At 36.6% G+C, this 16,522-nt stretch overlaps 1 protein-coding gene across 1 annotated transcript in view; it reads left to right on the plus strand.

The window, feature by feature from the left end:
- The window catches only part of KITLG (KIT ligand), a 56,884-nt gene extending 40,633 nt beyond the window's left edge, over positions 1-16,251 (plus strand). Inside the window, exons 5-10 of the mRNA XM_071423309.1 lie at positions 1,054-1,216; positions 2,095-2,190; positions 8,752-8,861; positions 9,382-9,458; positions 10,935-11,018; positions 12,212-16,251. Of these exons, the coding sequence (XP_071279410.1) occupies positions 1,054-1,216; positions 2,095-2,190; positions 8,752-8,861; positions 9,382-9,458; positions 10,935-10,974 (486 nt within the window). The 3' untranslated portion in view covers positions 10,975-11,018; positions 12,212-16,251. The remainder of the gene's footprint in view (positions 1-1,053; positions 1,217-2,094; positions 2,191-8,751; positions 8,862-9,381; positions 9,459-10,934; positions 11,019-12,211) is intronic.
- Positions 16,252-16,522: the final 271 nt, after the last annotated feature.

Here is a 16,522-nt window from a genome sequence, read left to right on the forward strand (position 1 = left end):
GGTGCCTTCAGAGTGGAATAGCCTTGTAAGCTTGCTATGTATTTGCATTGCACTGCTGTGAGTATTTAGATATTCCCTACTTTTCCAGTTCAAACTGAATTATCTCCAGTCTTCAGTGTATATATCTTTTTCTTTTCTATTTTTGTCCTGATGATTCAAAGCACTCAGCTGGGATGTGGTTGAGAAAGAGGAATTTCATTCTGTAGAATGGAAAAGTAAATATCCTGTAATTCAGCAAAACAACTAGCTATTGATTTCCTTAGAGAATAATGATCTTAAGTCTAGCACTTTCAGCATCAAACATAAAATAACTTTGGAGCCAAAACCAGGAGGTTTTCTTTAGGACATACTTAGACCATGTTCTTACCACTGTCCTCCTTCTTAAGAGTACAGAGTAACCCCAGGCCAAACTTGACTTGCTGACATTAAAAAAAAAATAAATAAGAAAACCGTTAATAATCATCATGGATCTCAATCATGTTGTTTAGTCTGGCATCACAAACATGTCTGTTAGACCTCAGAGTGACTGGGCTTCCTTGTGCTTCCTTGTGCTTCCTTGTTTATAGTTGCTCTTATTTTTAGGTCTGTTATCAGGGATCTCAGCCTGTTTCTGAGCAGTGGTGTACCCCAGCTATTGTATTTTGTTCCCCATCACCTTGATGACAATACCAATGATTGTTGCGTTCATGTGTTGAGATTAAAAGACTCATGTGAAACTTTGCAAAGTAATGTGAAATCAAGGGGTTTTTTTAATGAGGGGAATTTTAAAAAGTCTCTTGGTTTTCAGTATAGGATGGGAGACTGTCTTTCATTCCTAAGCAATTTTGCAACACTGTATTAATAATTCATTTCTATTTGCAAAGCTAATTAGAAATCCTTAGATCAGAAGGTTTCTCTGTTTTATGAAGATTATATACAGCTAATCTGGTTGTCTGCAGGTTAAAAATATAAATGATTTTGTATAATCTTTGGGTATTTTTATCATTTGTTGAGATGTTGAAATGAGCATCTCCCTTGACCTTCTTTCAAGCTGAATTCTATATTTTGCTCTAGGATTTTGTAAAAGAAAATGGTCACCTTTATGAAGAAGGTCACTTCATTCCTGAGGATTTTTTTAGGCACTTTAATAGTACCATTGAGGTCTACAAAGAGTTTGCAGACAGATTGGATAAGAATGACTGCATTCTGCCTTCAACAGTAGGAACACCGGAGAATGGTAAGAGGGGTCTCCTTTCGGGGAGCAGAATCTCGGCAGATAAAAGTGTGTGATTTTCCTTGGATTTCAGAGATGCTAAAGATTTGATACCATGCCTCCATGTCACCTTTTTACTGCAAGTTAAAATAACTACTGACATTGAAGGTTGTGCTTCTGTTCGAAGTCGAGTTCCAGTGCCATCACTCCTAGATACATCATTTCTCAGTATAATCAAAATAACCTTGCATTATGCTGCTCTGTTTCTATTCCTCCAAAATATATCCTGAATTGTCTTTTTTACATTGTCCTTCTTATCTTCTCTTAATGCTCTATTTAGTTTTATAAGGCGGTAAAAGAGCCTAAGATTGCACAACTGAAAGGAGAGGAAGTTAGGACAAACTGTAAATTGCAGCAGCCTCAAGTCACCTTCAATTTCATCCCACTTTTCCTGAACAGGGAAATGTTTATTCATTTGAACATTTTAACAAGCTCAGGTCAAGCTCCTGCAGCTCTTTCTTATCCTTCCAGTAAATGGAGGGTTTGTATTACCTTTTCTTTTACTCTCTCCAGTGACAGATACTAGCTTTTTAATTAGGTCAGTGTGTCCAGTCGTACAGTTACATCAGTAGTAACTAGAAGCAGATCAGTGCCATAACTTAAGAACTTGCAAGCAGTAACTGCTTTTCCAGATTAGCTATTCAGCAGCAGCTCAGCATATAGACACTTCTGCATCTTAATAAAACTACCTTTTTTGGCTTAATCCACTTTATGAAGAGTCCTACAGCCAGCTTTTAAAACAGCCCTATAGCCCCATTAGAGTAGTCCTGTAGCCCATCGTCTTATATAGAGGGAACTGTATTTTAAGTTTCATAATTCTGACACATTCATTTTCTATTTAGATTCCAGAGTCGCTGTCACAAAAACATTTTTGTTTCCTCCTGTTGCTGCCAGCTCTCTTAGGAATGACAGCATTGGCAGTAGCACTAGCAGTAACAGTAAGTACAAGTGATTGAATATATGTCTCCATCTTGTTCTGGTAGCTGGTTGTGAGAGCTCAGAGGAAATGTCATTAATTGTGCAAATTAATGGGAAGTTACATGTTCCTGATGGTGTACCATGTGTTTCTCAGCTGTCATACTGAAATGCAATGAACTTATCTAATCAAAATGTAGAGATGCTATCGAGTTACAATTATGTGACAGCAATCTACAACTTGGAGAGGGCAGGCCTCTTCGTTTTGGCTGTCATGAGGTCTCACTAGTCATATGGCCTCAGAAAATTTGGCCAGACACTTGATTTTAACTCTCAGAAAAGGAAGTTACTCCAAATGAACAGAATAGCTACCCTAAATCGGATGAGGGTACTCACATGAACAAAGAGGATACCTGTACATTGCATTTTGAGAGTACTGTCAATCCCAACCAAGCTTTACACCAGCCCTGAGGCCAGTCCCCATGTTTGTTTGGTGTAGTTGCAGTAGGGCCACCTCCACAAGTCAGCATGCTTTCACTTGGGGTTAATGACAAAGTCACTACCTTTCTGGCAGGCTGCAATCTTCTCTCTGGCATACTCATGTCACCTTTCTTATCTGTCTTGCTCACTTATTGCATGACAGCTCCCTGATAAGAGTCCAGAATGGTTGCTGTAAGAGCCTCAACATTACCTATCACGAGGTCAGAAATGGTGTAGGCATTTGAGGTGAAAGGAAACAGTGAAGTTTCAGGGGCTTTTAGTGACATCATGTACAACAAGGTGAACACTATCTGGAGCTTCCCATGTGAACAAGAGGGGATTTTCCTTAGAGGTTCCTGAAATGGTGATCAAAGTTTAACCTTGTTGTTTCCTTGTTCTCGTTTCCCAGACACGTCAAGATGACAACGTGTATCTGGCTCTCTTTACAATTTCCCCTTTTCCCTCCACAAAGATCTATCTTATCTGAGTGTGTGATGATGAAGTATGTGACTGGTACTCCATGTGCTTGAGGAAATATGTGCAGAGGGGCAGCCTGATGTAATCTAGTGGGCACAATGGTAGCTTCTGTTGGTGACACAGTCGATACTAGGCCTGAGCTTTTTCTCATGATCCTTCTCTTTGGAATGTGTAATCTAGTTACCCTCTGGGCTTTTAGCACCATGCATGCTACCTTCTAGTTGGCTCACAGCTGCTATCAGATTTGAAGCCCTTCTTGATTGCTTTCTAATTAAGAGTATGTCTTAAGTCATCACAGCCCAGAACCCTCAGAGTAGAAGGAATTAAAAAACCCCCTCCACTCCTGGCTGCCAGCCTGAGTCTTTGGAAAAGAGAAGACTCACTGCCGTAGATTCCTTGCCAGGAGGTCATAGAGCTGTCTGCAAATAACCTGATGAGCCCAGGGCCAACTCTGAGGCACTAGGAAGGGGTAAAAGTATTCATACCTGTCTCTCTCTCAGGTCTGAACGTGTGATAATTTTTGCTGTCATTGCTAGAGGAAAGATATTCAGCCATAGCCTGAAGCAATGGGAATAGATCAAGAAGACAGACAGATTACCGGAGAAGTGCAGATGTAAGGAGTTTGACCCAGTACAGTGACAGGAGGAGGAATGCCAGGCAGTGCAGTGGAGTGTGGCACCTGTGTTTGTACTGTGGAGGAGAGTGCAGAAGCAGGATTATTAATCTTGTTTTATAATTGGAACTGATAATCAAGTAGGAAAAAAGCCTAATTAAAATAATGCAGTTAATTGCTTGGCTGCCATATGCTCTACAGGTGTGTTTTAACTGATTATCATTCTCTTAAGCAATTTATTAGAAAATTGGATATCAGTTAACAGCCTTATGTAGAAATGACATGAGGACTGCATGTCTGGCTGGATCAGGGGACAGTTTGAACTCATAATCAGATTAAATTATATTAATTTGGATGTTGACTGGTTACACTGTAGTTACTCATTTGGAGGTTTTTTGCAGGGAGGGAGCTGTGGAATCTTTATTGACATCACTGGTTTATTTCCTGAAATGGCCTTTAGTGCCAATCGTAGTTTGGTCTTGACTTTATTGCTGAGAAAATTTTGGTTTTAGTTAATCCTTACCTTCTTGGAATGAACAACAGTGAATAAACCTTAATACTTCCCCTGTGAAGCTTCCCCAGCATAACAGTCCCCTGGCTTCAGTATTCTTCTCAGAAAAGCACCACTAAATTCAAATTTCAAAAAGGAAAACATTGAGAAGAGGGGAAGCCTGAAAAAAAGCATCTTCAGACACAAGCTACAGTAATTTTTTTTAAATTAACCCTTTAATTCTAAACAGTTTTAAGCTGAGTTGTTCTTCAGTTTAATAGTTTCTAGAGCATTTAGAAGTGTTCAGTGTTTGCAAAAGAACCCCTCCAGATTAATATATCTTGAGTCTATTAAAACAGTCTATGTAATCAGATGACTTTGAACTGTAAATTCAACTTAAACAAACCTGAAGTGCATCATCCAATAAAATAATTAGTGAAATATCATAGAAATTCTATATAAATTAGCTAAGGTATGGATTTTTATTTTTGCTATTTTTGTTGAGTCATATTTCATTACTCCATTGTTCTTATACAACAATAAAATTAGACTACAATAATAGAGTAGAATCTCAACTAAATATACACAAAAAGTCTCAGCCCAGACAAATGAAAAATAGAACAATTATGCTATTCTAATTGTTTTTTGAATGGTAATAGTGGTTTATTCATTCTTGTATATTGAATGTAGACTTGTAACATGTTTCCACTTCATCTTTTCTCAGAAGCAGAAAGATCTTTTCTTATTTCTCATAAAATTCTCAAAAGACTAGCACCACCATCCCAAATTCATTTAGGCTGCTTTGTTCTTTCCTCTTTGTGTTACCTGACTGTAATCCATTGAAGTTCCAATTAGCTGGTAAAGTTCCAGTCTTGCTCATATTTCTCTGCATGATTATACCACACATTGCCTAGAGAATGTAGATGAGATTGGTTCCTATGTAAAGAAGAAGGTTCAGGATAAGAAGTCTTGAGTCCTAATCTCTTCTTTTCAGTGGTCGAAGCCATCAGATGAATTTCATGTTGCTCTGATCAAAGCTTGAACTTACTAGCTGTGACTAAAACTTCTCCTTTAATTGAATGCCATAACATTCTTTATAATTTCATGAAGAGTTCAGTAATTTCCTCACAATAATTTAGCCCTATTATTTAGTCCTGAGTACCTCAAAGAACATGTAAACACAGAGATCTGTGTAACTGCTTTTAGGAAGAAGATCTCCTTTTTTAATTAAGCAAAAAATACCATAGTTTAATTCAGTAATTGCACAACAATTTTAAAATGTTCACCCATGGCTTAATGCAATTGGTCCTGCCTTCCGTGCCTTTGTTCCGTTGTTCCAACTTAATAGTTAATGGAAAACCCTAATGAACAGGTGAGAGCTGCTCTGCATTTTTACAGATAAGATCTTGTGGTAATTGTGCTGGAACTGAGCAGAGGTAAACTAGAAATTCCTTTGAGACATATATGGCAAAAAAAAAAAAAGAAGCCAGTGCTTTCAATCATAATCACACATGGCTCAAGGTAGGAAGCAGGTCAATAACTTCATTGCGTAACTGAGTGGCTTTTAATGTAAAGATATTTTGCTTACAGCTTAACATCTCAATGTCCATGAAGACTATATATAAATCAGCATCAAATGAGATCACTTCCTTAGGGCATCTTCCACAAGATACAGACTGAGAGCTCTGAGACATGCTGGCCTGCATCCACTCCCTTTTTTCACTCTGCTGGATAGAGTGAGCAGTTCCTCTGGCATTGCCCAAAGAGCTCATAAAGTTATTGGTACACCTGGTTTTTGCTATTGCTTCTCCTGCTCTGCCTTTACAACTGATGGGAATCAGAATCTTTCTGTGTAGAGCTCCAAAGTTTCTAACAGAGGAAAAGATCCCTGTGGTAGCCACCTTTCTTTCCTTCTCTCCATATTCATCATTAAGACAAGTCCCTGAGAGGTTCTCCAGACTGAAAATTCTTCAGCCTGTTCTGTTTTAAATTTTAATATGAATAAAAGGCACATGAAGAAACCTGCCATGACTCATTTCATTCTCCCCAGATCTTTCAAGAGAATTTTTTCTGGACTTGAAAGTGAAATTAAATATTCTGGTTTTGCTTGCTTTTTAAGGTAGTTATGGATTACTTAACTTTCAAATTAATTCATACACTGTCATGTTGTGGAAAAGAAAATCTGTTGTCATTTTTAAAAGGTAGGCTAAGGAGAGTGTCATAATGGGACTGTATTTAGGCTTGATCCCTGGATTGCATGTCCCCACATGGAAAGCTAATTATAAATTCCTTTCAGTTTGCCATAGATGATGAAGAAATCACCTGCCTTGGAGATAACTTTTCAGAAATCAGATTTTTCCAGTTTTAGATACCTCATTGTAAAGGGGTCTCTTCTGTTGTCTTAAATTGCATTAAATTTTTGAAAAATACTGTTAAAAACAAAGGTACAAAATTATCACTGATTATCCTGCATGCAGAACATTTCTCTAGAAGTTCATGTAAAAAAGAGCATGCTTGCTATGACATGCTGCCCAGCACTGTAGGTAAGCAGAGCGTTTTTTGAGGTTATACACTCTACCGTAACACGTTATCAAACACATTACGCTCTACATGACCTGAAGAGTCTTTAGTTTAAATTTTGTTTCACTTTTTAATTTTTTTCTGAAGTTTGCGGGGTGGAATCCAGAAAACATAGCCATTCCCATATGATTTACATAATTTAGCTGTAAAACTCAGCAGTCTCTCACTGAGAAGAATGGCATTAGGGAAATGAGGATTGCTTTTTACTTGCTTAGAGCACAAGAGCAATATCAGAATTTTCTTCTGAGAATACAGTTTAGATAAATGACAACAGGAGAGCATTTCTAGGGTTGTTCAGGCTGGCTACACCCATTTGATTTTTCCCAGTTTTCTTGCAGATCAGTTCTGCAAGTAAACATCCTCTGTGCCTAATCTGAGACAGAAAGTTAGAAAGGTTATGTCTCCCCAGTTAATGTCTGCTCTTGGCTTTAATGTCTGAGAAGAGAGAGGCAGACTAATCGATAGCCTCTCTTTTTCAGCTGTTGTTCACCTCTGTAGAACTTTGTCTGCTCTCTTTCCCTTCTGTAGACAGATTTCTTTCATGGTAAGCTGGCATCGGTTCTGCTTGACTGATGTTCCCTTTTAGTGTGCCGAATCTACCAGATATAGGTGAAACTCAAGCCCCTGCAGTCAGAACCTAGACTTTGTAAATAGTGTATGAGACACAGAGATATATGTAGTATAATGAATATATAAGGTATAGATTTTATGTTGTCTTGTTATTTCTAACAACATTGAGCCTAGAAAACACAGCTGAATTTCAGAGATAAAAAGAATATTTGTCTAAAACTTGAAAAATGTCAACAAGAAAATCTGAGAGTTGAAAATGAATTGCTAGTTAATTATAAGAACACTTCTTTCTAAACTAACGTATTTTCTTGAAAGCTGTTTAATAATTTACTAAACACATGTTGTTTGACCCAGAATATCATACTGTGTGTGCTTAGACATTTGCTGTTTGCATGAGTCACGCAAATTTTGAGTGCTGTCAGTTCATTTTCATTTCTATGTATCCAATCACCTACACTTTTCCAGTGCTTACAGTTTGGTTCTTTTCCTGTAATCTGTCAATACACCCACCATTCGAGCTGCAGACACTCAGTTTGAAATGAACCAAACCTGGGTGGACAAAATACCAGTCTCCTGAGGTTCACTTTGCACTTCAGAAGGAGGGTCCCCAGGTGATTCTGTTGGACTTTCCACATCCTGCCCTTGAAGGGAATGAAGGGACTGACTGAATGATTGAAGGGATGAATTTTAGTCTCAGCTTGCAGACAGCTCCCAGTGAGGGGAATGGAATTGTTTGTGTACGTAAAAGAATAGGATTGGTGCTCTTCTATACAAAATGTTAAAAGCTATCAAGAAATGGTTATAACCAAATAACACACTGTTAAACCTCAAGGTACAAGGGTTTGATCTTGCTGAAGTCAGCGGTACCTTTCCAGGAAGCTTTAGAAGTGATCGAGTTTGTTCTGTTAAATTAACTTACCCTGAGAGCTCTCATGTTGGTCATTGGTTAGTGGCAAGGCAAAGTGCCTGCAGTCAGTGGGAGCCATCTGATGGAACTAATGCAAATGCATGAATTGATATATATTCTTTTTCAAATAATTGCTCTGTCTTTCAAAGACCTTTAAAAATAAAGAAATCCAAAACTTTGAAGTGTAGGAAAGAGATGATTCTCAACAAATGGCAAAAAGAGAATTGTGTTGCTACTTTTCAACATTGTTGTTTCAGAGGTGGGTAGAGCATCCTTGTGGTCAAAAATTTGCTGTAAGATTTTTATGAAGTGCATCTCATGTACATTGCACTTTGAAGTATCTGTTCTGCTATTTAACATGCTGTTATGTAGGTGGTGCATGAAAGTGCTCTTGCTAATAGTGTTGCCCTGAAGACAGTTTTCTGCTATAAATCTGTCTTCACTAATGAGAGTATCTTTAATTACAGAAGAAGCACTTGGCTTCATTAGCAGCTCCAGCCTGCAAGGGATCAGCATAGCACTGACATCATTGCTGTCTCTCCTTATTGGCTTTATTTTGGGAGCCCTATACTGGAAGGTAAGAGATACTACATATTGTTTACATAGTGATGTTACATTTCTTAGCTGTGGGGAGGTGGGAATAAGAGAACCATTCTGTATTTGAAAGCAAGTGATACCTCTTTTATCTCCACTTAACTGTGACTTGCAGATGTAAATCCGTGTGTCAAATTCTTGAATTCTACCATCAAAGTGCAAATCCTGTCTTATCAGCATGATCACTCTCTAATTGGAAACAAAAATGGCTTGATTCACCCAATTTTCCATTTCTCCTATTGTATATTTAGAAATGATTCTTTTTTTTTGCTTTTGGCCCTTATGCCCCTGCCTACAATACAAAAACTTCAATAGTAAAATTTATATCAGTAGTAGATGTATGTCAGAGGACAAGGTTTGGCCTACATTTTGCAAGATGACTTTGATTTTGAACATCTGAAGCAAATTAAGCAAATTGAAACATACAATTGTTTAGTTACTAAAGAAAACTTTAGAATATTTATAGCTTTAGAATATTTATATTTAGTGCATTTTCTTCCTAGAAAATACATCCCAAATCCAGACCAGAAAGTGATGAAACTACACAGTGTCATGACTATCAAGAGGAAAATGAGATAAGGTATATTGTTTCACTTAAAATTTCTACTTACAGATGTAATTTTATCTCTGAGAACTACTTTGTGTTTAGCTGTGTGACAAACACAAAAAAACCCCAAACACAAGGTCTTGCTGCAGAGGTAAAATATGTGCTTATAGTGTGCCATTTAAAGGACTTTCTGGTTTCAGCACAGAAGTTGATATGGAGGATAGTTCTGCATACAGTGTTTTATTATGAGGATATTATTTTGTCTGTCTTTATTCCCACTGTGAGAAAGGATTGCTGAGACCCATAGGAAAACCAACAAAATAAAGTAAATGTTGTTATTTGCTGTGTGTTGTAAAGCTAGATTGAAGTTATATAAATAAATAGAAAGCAATGTCTTTCTGGTTGTGCTCCTAAATCCTTTTAAATACCTTTTACAATAACATTTTTTATGTTCTTTCACTTTTTCAATTTCCCCAGGGTACTATGTTTTCTGTTTTTTTTTTTTTTTTTTAATATTTGTGGAAAATTAATGAGAACTCAATCAAATGCTAATAACTTCTTAAGGTCATCCTGAAATGATTCATGGCTTTCTTCCTACTTATACACTAAATTACCTGATTTTTAAAGAGAGAAAGTTCTGAGAGAATCAAAAATATCTTAGAAATAACAGTTCAAGTCTTTGAAGTTCCTTGGACATGACTTGGGGCAAGGAATTCTGTGAAATCCAGGAAAGTATTTAGGGACATTTTAAGTAAGAATACGTCTATGCTAAAGCATTTTGAGAGTATTGTTTAGCTTCATATTTAATGATGTTTGGTCAGATTTTAACTATGAATGATTTAGGGAAAGATCTGATGCAGGTGGCAGAAGGACATGTCCTGCAGTGTTCTCACTCTGTGTGAAATGCCTGGTGCTGCCCATTGGTGAAGGGACAAATAGGCAAGGTTCTGATCTAGCAGTTTGGTCACAGGAGCTGAAATTTCCCATGTTTAAGCTTGCTAAAGTAATATATTCTTAAAACAAATTTTCTTCATATACAGTATATAGAATGGAAGGCTGTGTATTCATTTCACCAGTTATATTAGTTCCTACAAATAACTCATTCTGCACATCGTCCTCATAGGTGTTAAAACCTGTGAAATGGAACACACATCTTCCTTTTAATTTCACAGAAAATACAAAACATATTTTATATGAAGAAAAGGTGACACAGTTAAATGCAGGAGAGGACCTTTGCAGGAACTTGAAACAGATTGCGTTCTCTATCAGATGTCTTCGTAAATATATGGCATGTGTTTTGGCATACATGGCATAGATGACTATTACAATTTTCTGCTCCCTGAGAAATTAGGAATATTCATGTATAAGTAGGAAGAAGTAATATCAAACATAAATAATAATTCTTTGCGTTTCTTTCTTTAAATTTTAACTTTTAAATTATAAGCCCTTCTATTCAATTTCCTTGGAAGGCTATTACTGTAGTAATAAAGTACCTTTTTTTTATTCCAGTATGTTGCAGCAAAAAGAAAAGGAACATCTACAAGCGTAGCTGTTGCTTTTTCTCCCTCAACACTGTTACTGTTTCGTGTACTGGTAAGTTGGTTATGGTGAGAGTTTTACCACAGACTGAACTACTTTCAGCTGCTTCAATATAAAGTGATTCAGAGTCCATTCTCAGGAAAAAAAAAAGAAATCTTGCTATCAGTAGGTAGCATTTAGCAGTGTAAAAGATCTTTAGCAGCTAATTTAATTAATCCTGTTTCATTAATGTAGACCTTTGATTTTTAACTTGAATGCTTCAAAATGAAATTTACAAGAATTCCAGCATAAAGCACAGCTACTGCTTCTCCCTTTCGGTGTTAGAGCTGATACAGAGAAGCCTGCAGCTGTTACACTACAGCTGTTTCAAAGGAATGTGAACTAAAAAACACAATCTGGTAAATTAGCAGGTGAGTGTAGGAGAACAGGCCAAGTAGAGTTGAGCTTTCATATAATTGTAGCTTAGTCAGCACATTTCTGTAGTCTCTGTAGCTTTATCAGATGCATCAGTCTTGCTTTAGTATGTAAGAGTGAGCAGCAAAGGTGAGTGAGGTTTCTCAGTCCCAGCTGTCCTCTGCAGAGCAGCACTTCTCTGGAAAGAAGCTGCTTACCACAGAAACTGTGCTGTATTTAACCCATGGCATCTATGTAAGAGTCTGGAAAATTCAGACAGCACTGGGCTGTTTATTTTTTTATCATGAGTGGAAAGAGCAGTGTTAGAGTATAACAGACAATCTCAGTCTGCAGTTCATCCTTTAGCAGTTACTCTCAGATGTTCAAATGATTGAATTATCTCCAACTTGAGAGATTTTTCATTATCCTTAACTGCTTTGTTCTACCATATGCTCATTGAGAAGCAAAGTTGTCACTGCATTGGACAAGTTGTTCCATTTTTCCAAAGATGTAAACTCAGTTCAGTTTGTCCAGATGACTTCAAAGGGAAGTTTGCTGCCAGAGATTGCCAATACCAAAATGCCCAAACAGTTCTGTAAAACATGAGAGTGGTTCCCTTACCTTAGATGACATCAATGAGCTTTTGCAGGCAAGTGTGTTCTTGCATCAGGAAAGTACATCTTAGAACATTTTTCCTTCTGAGTAAAGAAATCCCTGTGCAAGTGTCATTACATTTATTTCCAAAATTATAAGAAAAAAATGTCTATGTTGTATGTCTGAGAAAAGATCTATTTTTTAGTAATACAGAAAGGAAAACTAATCAGCAAAATCAAAATTTCTGTTTTTCTCTTCAGGCAGGTAACAGTTCCATGTTCGCTTCATAAATGAAGCAGCTTTAAGCACATTCGTATTCCTTCTGGAGTGACAGACTGAGTCTGCATCTGTTGTTGCTGCCCATGACTCCATAGACATGATACAGAAATGAGGACAATTTGTGTTTGTTACTGTGAAACCAACACTGAATTGAACAATGACAAGAAGAGTGTGCACTTAGCAGGACTGTATCTTATGTGAATATCTACCCTGTGTGATATTTGAGGTTTTTTAATTGCATTAATACTTTCAGCTTACTCTGGCAAACAAAATATGACCTGAACAAAAAAAGTATCTTTCAAATGCCTCCAACAGTGTGTAATCATTGCAAGTCATAAATACTTTTGCATCCTTAATTTAAATTCTGTGTCCTCTACCTTGATGTCTTCAGATGAAGGTCTCTGAACTGACAGAAAACGCAGAAACGGATACAGATAACATACTCTTCAATATTGTATATAAAACTTGAAAGCAAAGTCATGCCCTGAGCTCGTGCTCTAGACTTAGACTTATAAGGAGCTGTGTTTATGCCTGTCAAAGGCAGTGAGTACAGCAACACGTGGTCTCTATCGGGTGCCAGGTGGCTGGTTGCCCACCACAGAAAGCCTCAAGAATTCATCAGCGTTGGTGGTCTCTGTTCAGGAGAACCAAATACTGGATGAAGACAAAGTAAACAGGAGGTGAATGTACCTCATGGAGCTTTGAAGAATTAAGTGTAACTGCTGAGTATGTGAACACTGGTGAAATTTCCAGTCATGCTAAGGCAAAGTAAAGAGTCTGAATTGCGTTCAAACATCACAATAAAGACAAGCCCATGAAATGCATTTTAAATTCTGAAGATGCATGCCATTTATACCTTATCTGTAAATGTATAGCATAGAAAATCTGAAAGATCCTGAGAGTGTATTTAGCTTTTACTTACATCAGCTGTAATTAATGTTTGCATTGTGTTTTAAGTGATTAGTAAGCTTTAATATCCTGGCGTTCTCCACTCTTGAAAGTTAATTCTTTTGAAACAAAAGAGAAAGGCTTTGTTTCCCACCTGTCTTCTGCATCTATTACTGTTACAGTATCCATGGAATATGAACAGGACTGATGTACAGATGTGCATTTTCAAGTAAATCCTAAAAATACCATGGTAAAAGTTACAAGTGTAGTTGTGCATCTTTTCATCTTATCTCTTCCCAGATAATGAGTATGAATTATTTACGTGTATTAGGGGTTGAAATTCAGAAGGGTAAAGGTAAAGGCTCACATGAGGTGAAAAACTGTCATCTGTCATGATATTGACCACATGATATTGACCAGCTCAGCAAGAGTTTTAGTTTAAATAACTTGAAAACCTAAAAAAAAAAAAAAAAAACCAAAACAAAAAACCAAAAAGCACCACCAAATCTTTTAAAGTTTTGCATAAATTTGGAGTTCTCCTTAAAATGTATAGTTATTAAATTTTTTAAGAGTCCTTGTGGAAGTTTTAATCTTCTGCTCAATTTTCTGAGAACGATGCATAAAAAGAATCATCTAATATATACGTGTGTGTCTGTGTGTGTGTGTGTCTGTGTGTCTGTGTGTATTATTGGTAAAACTGTCTTTCAGACTTGTAAAGAGAAAAAAAATCTCAGAACCTTACCATACTTGATGATGTAGCATGTAGCTACACTGCGTGGAATTTTGACCCTATTGTAATAAGGTTGAAATTTCTCACAAATTCACTGATGGAAAGATTTGATCATGCGGGATTTTTATTTATACTCAGGCCTTTTTTGCACTATCTGTTTGTCAAAAAAAGGTCTTCAAGTCCTCTTCAGCTGGTATAAATTAGCATAGTTCTATTAATAACAGAACTTTGCAGTTTGCATCACCTGAGGAACTTCTCTTAGACTAGATCAAAAGAAGCTTAGTGTCAGAATTAGGCCTTCACGTTTATTCTGAAGATGCTGGAGCACTCACCACTTAATAACCAGGGTTGCTCATCACTTCTAAAAAGCAAGTGCATTCCTCAAAAAATGGAATTCCCAATATAAAGCTGAGTCTTCTTTGAATCTCTGTAGTTCTTGACTCACAAGGCCCTCAGACTTTGAGTTTCAAACTTTTTTAAGAGGTACTCTAAAAGAAATGTCAGCATGACCTAACTGATGGAAATTTGCACCTTATTGGTAATGCAGAGAATAACTGTGTATTGGTTTTGACTGAATGGAAAAGTATCCACAGTAATGGAAGCAATTATCCTTACACATTGTATGAAAACCTTAAATACTTCATAAAATGTGCTCTTGTGGCTAGCTCATGCATTTGATGGTTTGGGTTTTTTCCTTAGCTTCAGTAAAACAAAAATCTTATATTTATTAATGTTCTTTGTTGATAAAAAAAAAAATTTTTAAGTGCATTCTTTCCAGAAAATCAAATATTCAATAACACTTAATTTGGGTCACATTGGTGTGCCCCAGATTATACTTTGATATTCAAAAGCAGCCTATTCAAATTTTAGGCTTCTTAATCTTCAATACTATTGAAAATATCAGTTATGAATTGAAACAGAAATAAAAATTGACTATGGCAAAATGTTCACTTTCCAGTCACTTTCAAATAATGTCAGACACTTTAATCTCTTCCATGGAGCAAGGTAAATTTTGAATTCAATGGGAACAGAAAGAAAGCTCATGTATACTTTTGACCTTCACATCACAAACACAGTTTTTTGAATGTGTTCAAAAGTCGTGTGACACCTGGAGTAGCAGAACTGTTGTTGGACCACATGGTTTTCCCATTCTTTGCCCTCATTTTGAGAGATCTGAACACAAGAGAGATCTGATTGAGTATTCTCAATCCTTTTGCAACCCAGAAGGAGACTTCTGGACATTCATGGATACACTAGGTGGCATGGCACTTTGAAGTGGCATTGTGAATTTACTGGAAACTTTCTGTGTCCACTGAGGAGATCTTTGCTTTGGACATAGTGAGGTTCTGAAAGACTACTGACTTGTGAGACATCTTTGAAATCAATGGAAATAGAGTAATGTACTCTTCAGTTGGAGATGGGGTGGCAGAAATAGACCTTTAATTGCTTCTCAACTTCTAAAGAAATTTAACTACTAAAGAGTGATCAGTTTTTCAGTCTTCTTTTTGGGTAGACAGAGCCCATACATTAATATAGTTGGAAAATCAACACACTCCCTCTTAGAATAAAACTGGGGGGAAAAGGGGTGTTTTATTTTTTCTTATAAAAGTCAACCAAATTTGGCTTTTGGATATCTGTGGTTTGGTGAGAAATGTAACATTTTTAGGTTTCCTTTGAAATAGTTGAACTTTGCATGCAATTACTAGTGGCCTTGTGAGAATAAAAAAGCAGATAGTCTTATATGAGTAACTGTTCTACTTTAGATGTGTATTTACTTGAATGAATTAATGGTACTTATTTCATCACAAGGTCATTTTATAAGCATATAAAATGTGCTTTACTATGGAGTATGTGTACAACCTGCACATGTTTTAGATTCTCATCTGCAGCAGCTCTGTTTTCTCTGTTGCTCTACATAATATGCTGAAAGTGTTCAGTACACAAAACAGAATTATTAATTTGAAATTTTAACAGTACACATAAAATACTGATATTTTGAGTTTGATTTACGTTTAAGAATTATCCAACATTTTGCAATTCATAAATTTGATTCAGCTGTCTTAAATGCAGATCTACAGTAATGGTGGCATGTTGTTATTTTTTTATCAAATTAATGGAACGTGGAAACTTCAGACTCTTTAGTGATAGAGACACAGACGTTTGCTGGTTGCATTATGGGCAAATTCATTTATTTCAATGTAAATGTCAGCACAGTTTTGCATAGTTACATTCTGACTGAAGGTAATCAACAAAGTTTATAAAATGTGATGTGTATGTACATATGTGTCCTCTTAAAGATAGATGTTTTCCCAGATCCCTTTTTATACCAGTTCAGATTTGGAATTTACATTATATACATATGCTTTATTGTTCTAAATAAAGATATTATGCACTGTCAAATAATTAGTATATTGCATTGTGTTAGTCCCAATTAAGACATTTTTATGTCCTGTCATCATCTGAAAGAATTCTCTGTCAGAACATATGCTGCTTGATGCGGACTCCTTCACTTGATGCGGACATTTCATGATAATGCACTTCTTTTGCTCCTCCTGGTAAGGATGACATCCTTCCTTTAAGTTTTCAGCAGTTTACTGTGGCTTTTCTGTAAGAAGTCTGGGATGGGATGAGTTTGGGAGGAAAAAACAGAGCTGCTCAGGGAGATCTGGCACCT

This window comes from Agelaius tricolor, unplaced genomic scaffold, assembly GCF_023055355.1.
Source record: "Agelaius tricolor isolate 1412-34295 unplaced genomic scaffold, bAgeTri1.0.p SCAF_3, whole genome shotgun sequence".
In the NCBI taxonomy this organism is placed as follows: Eukaryota; Metazoa; Chordata; class Aves; order Passeriformes; family Icteridae; genus Agelaius; species Agelaius tricolor.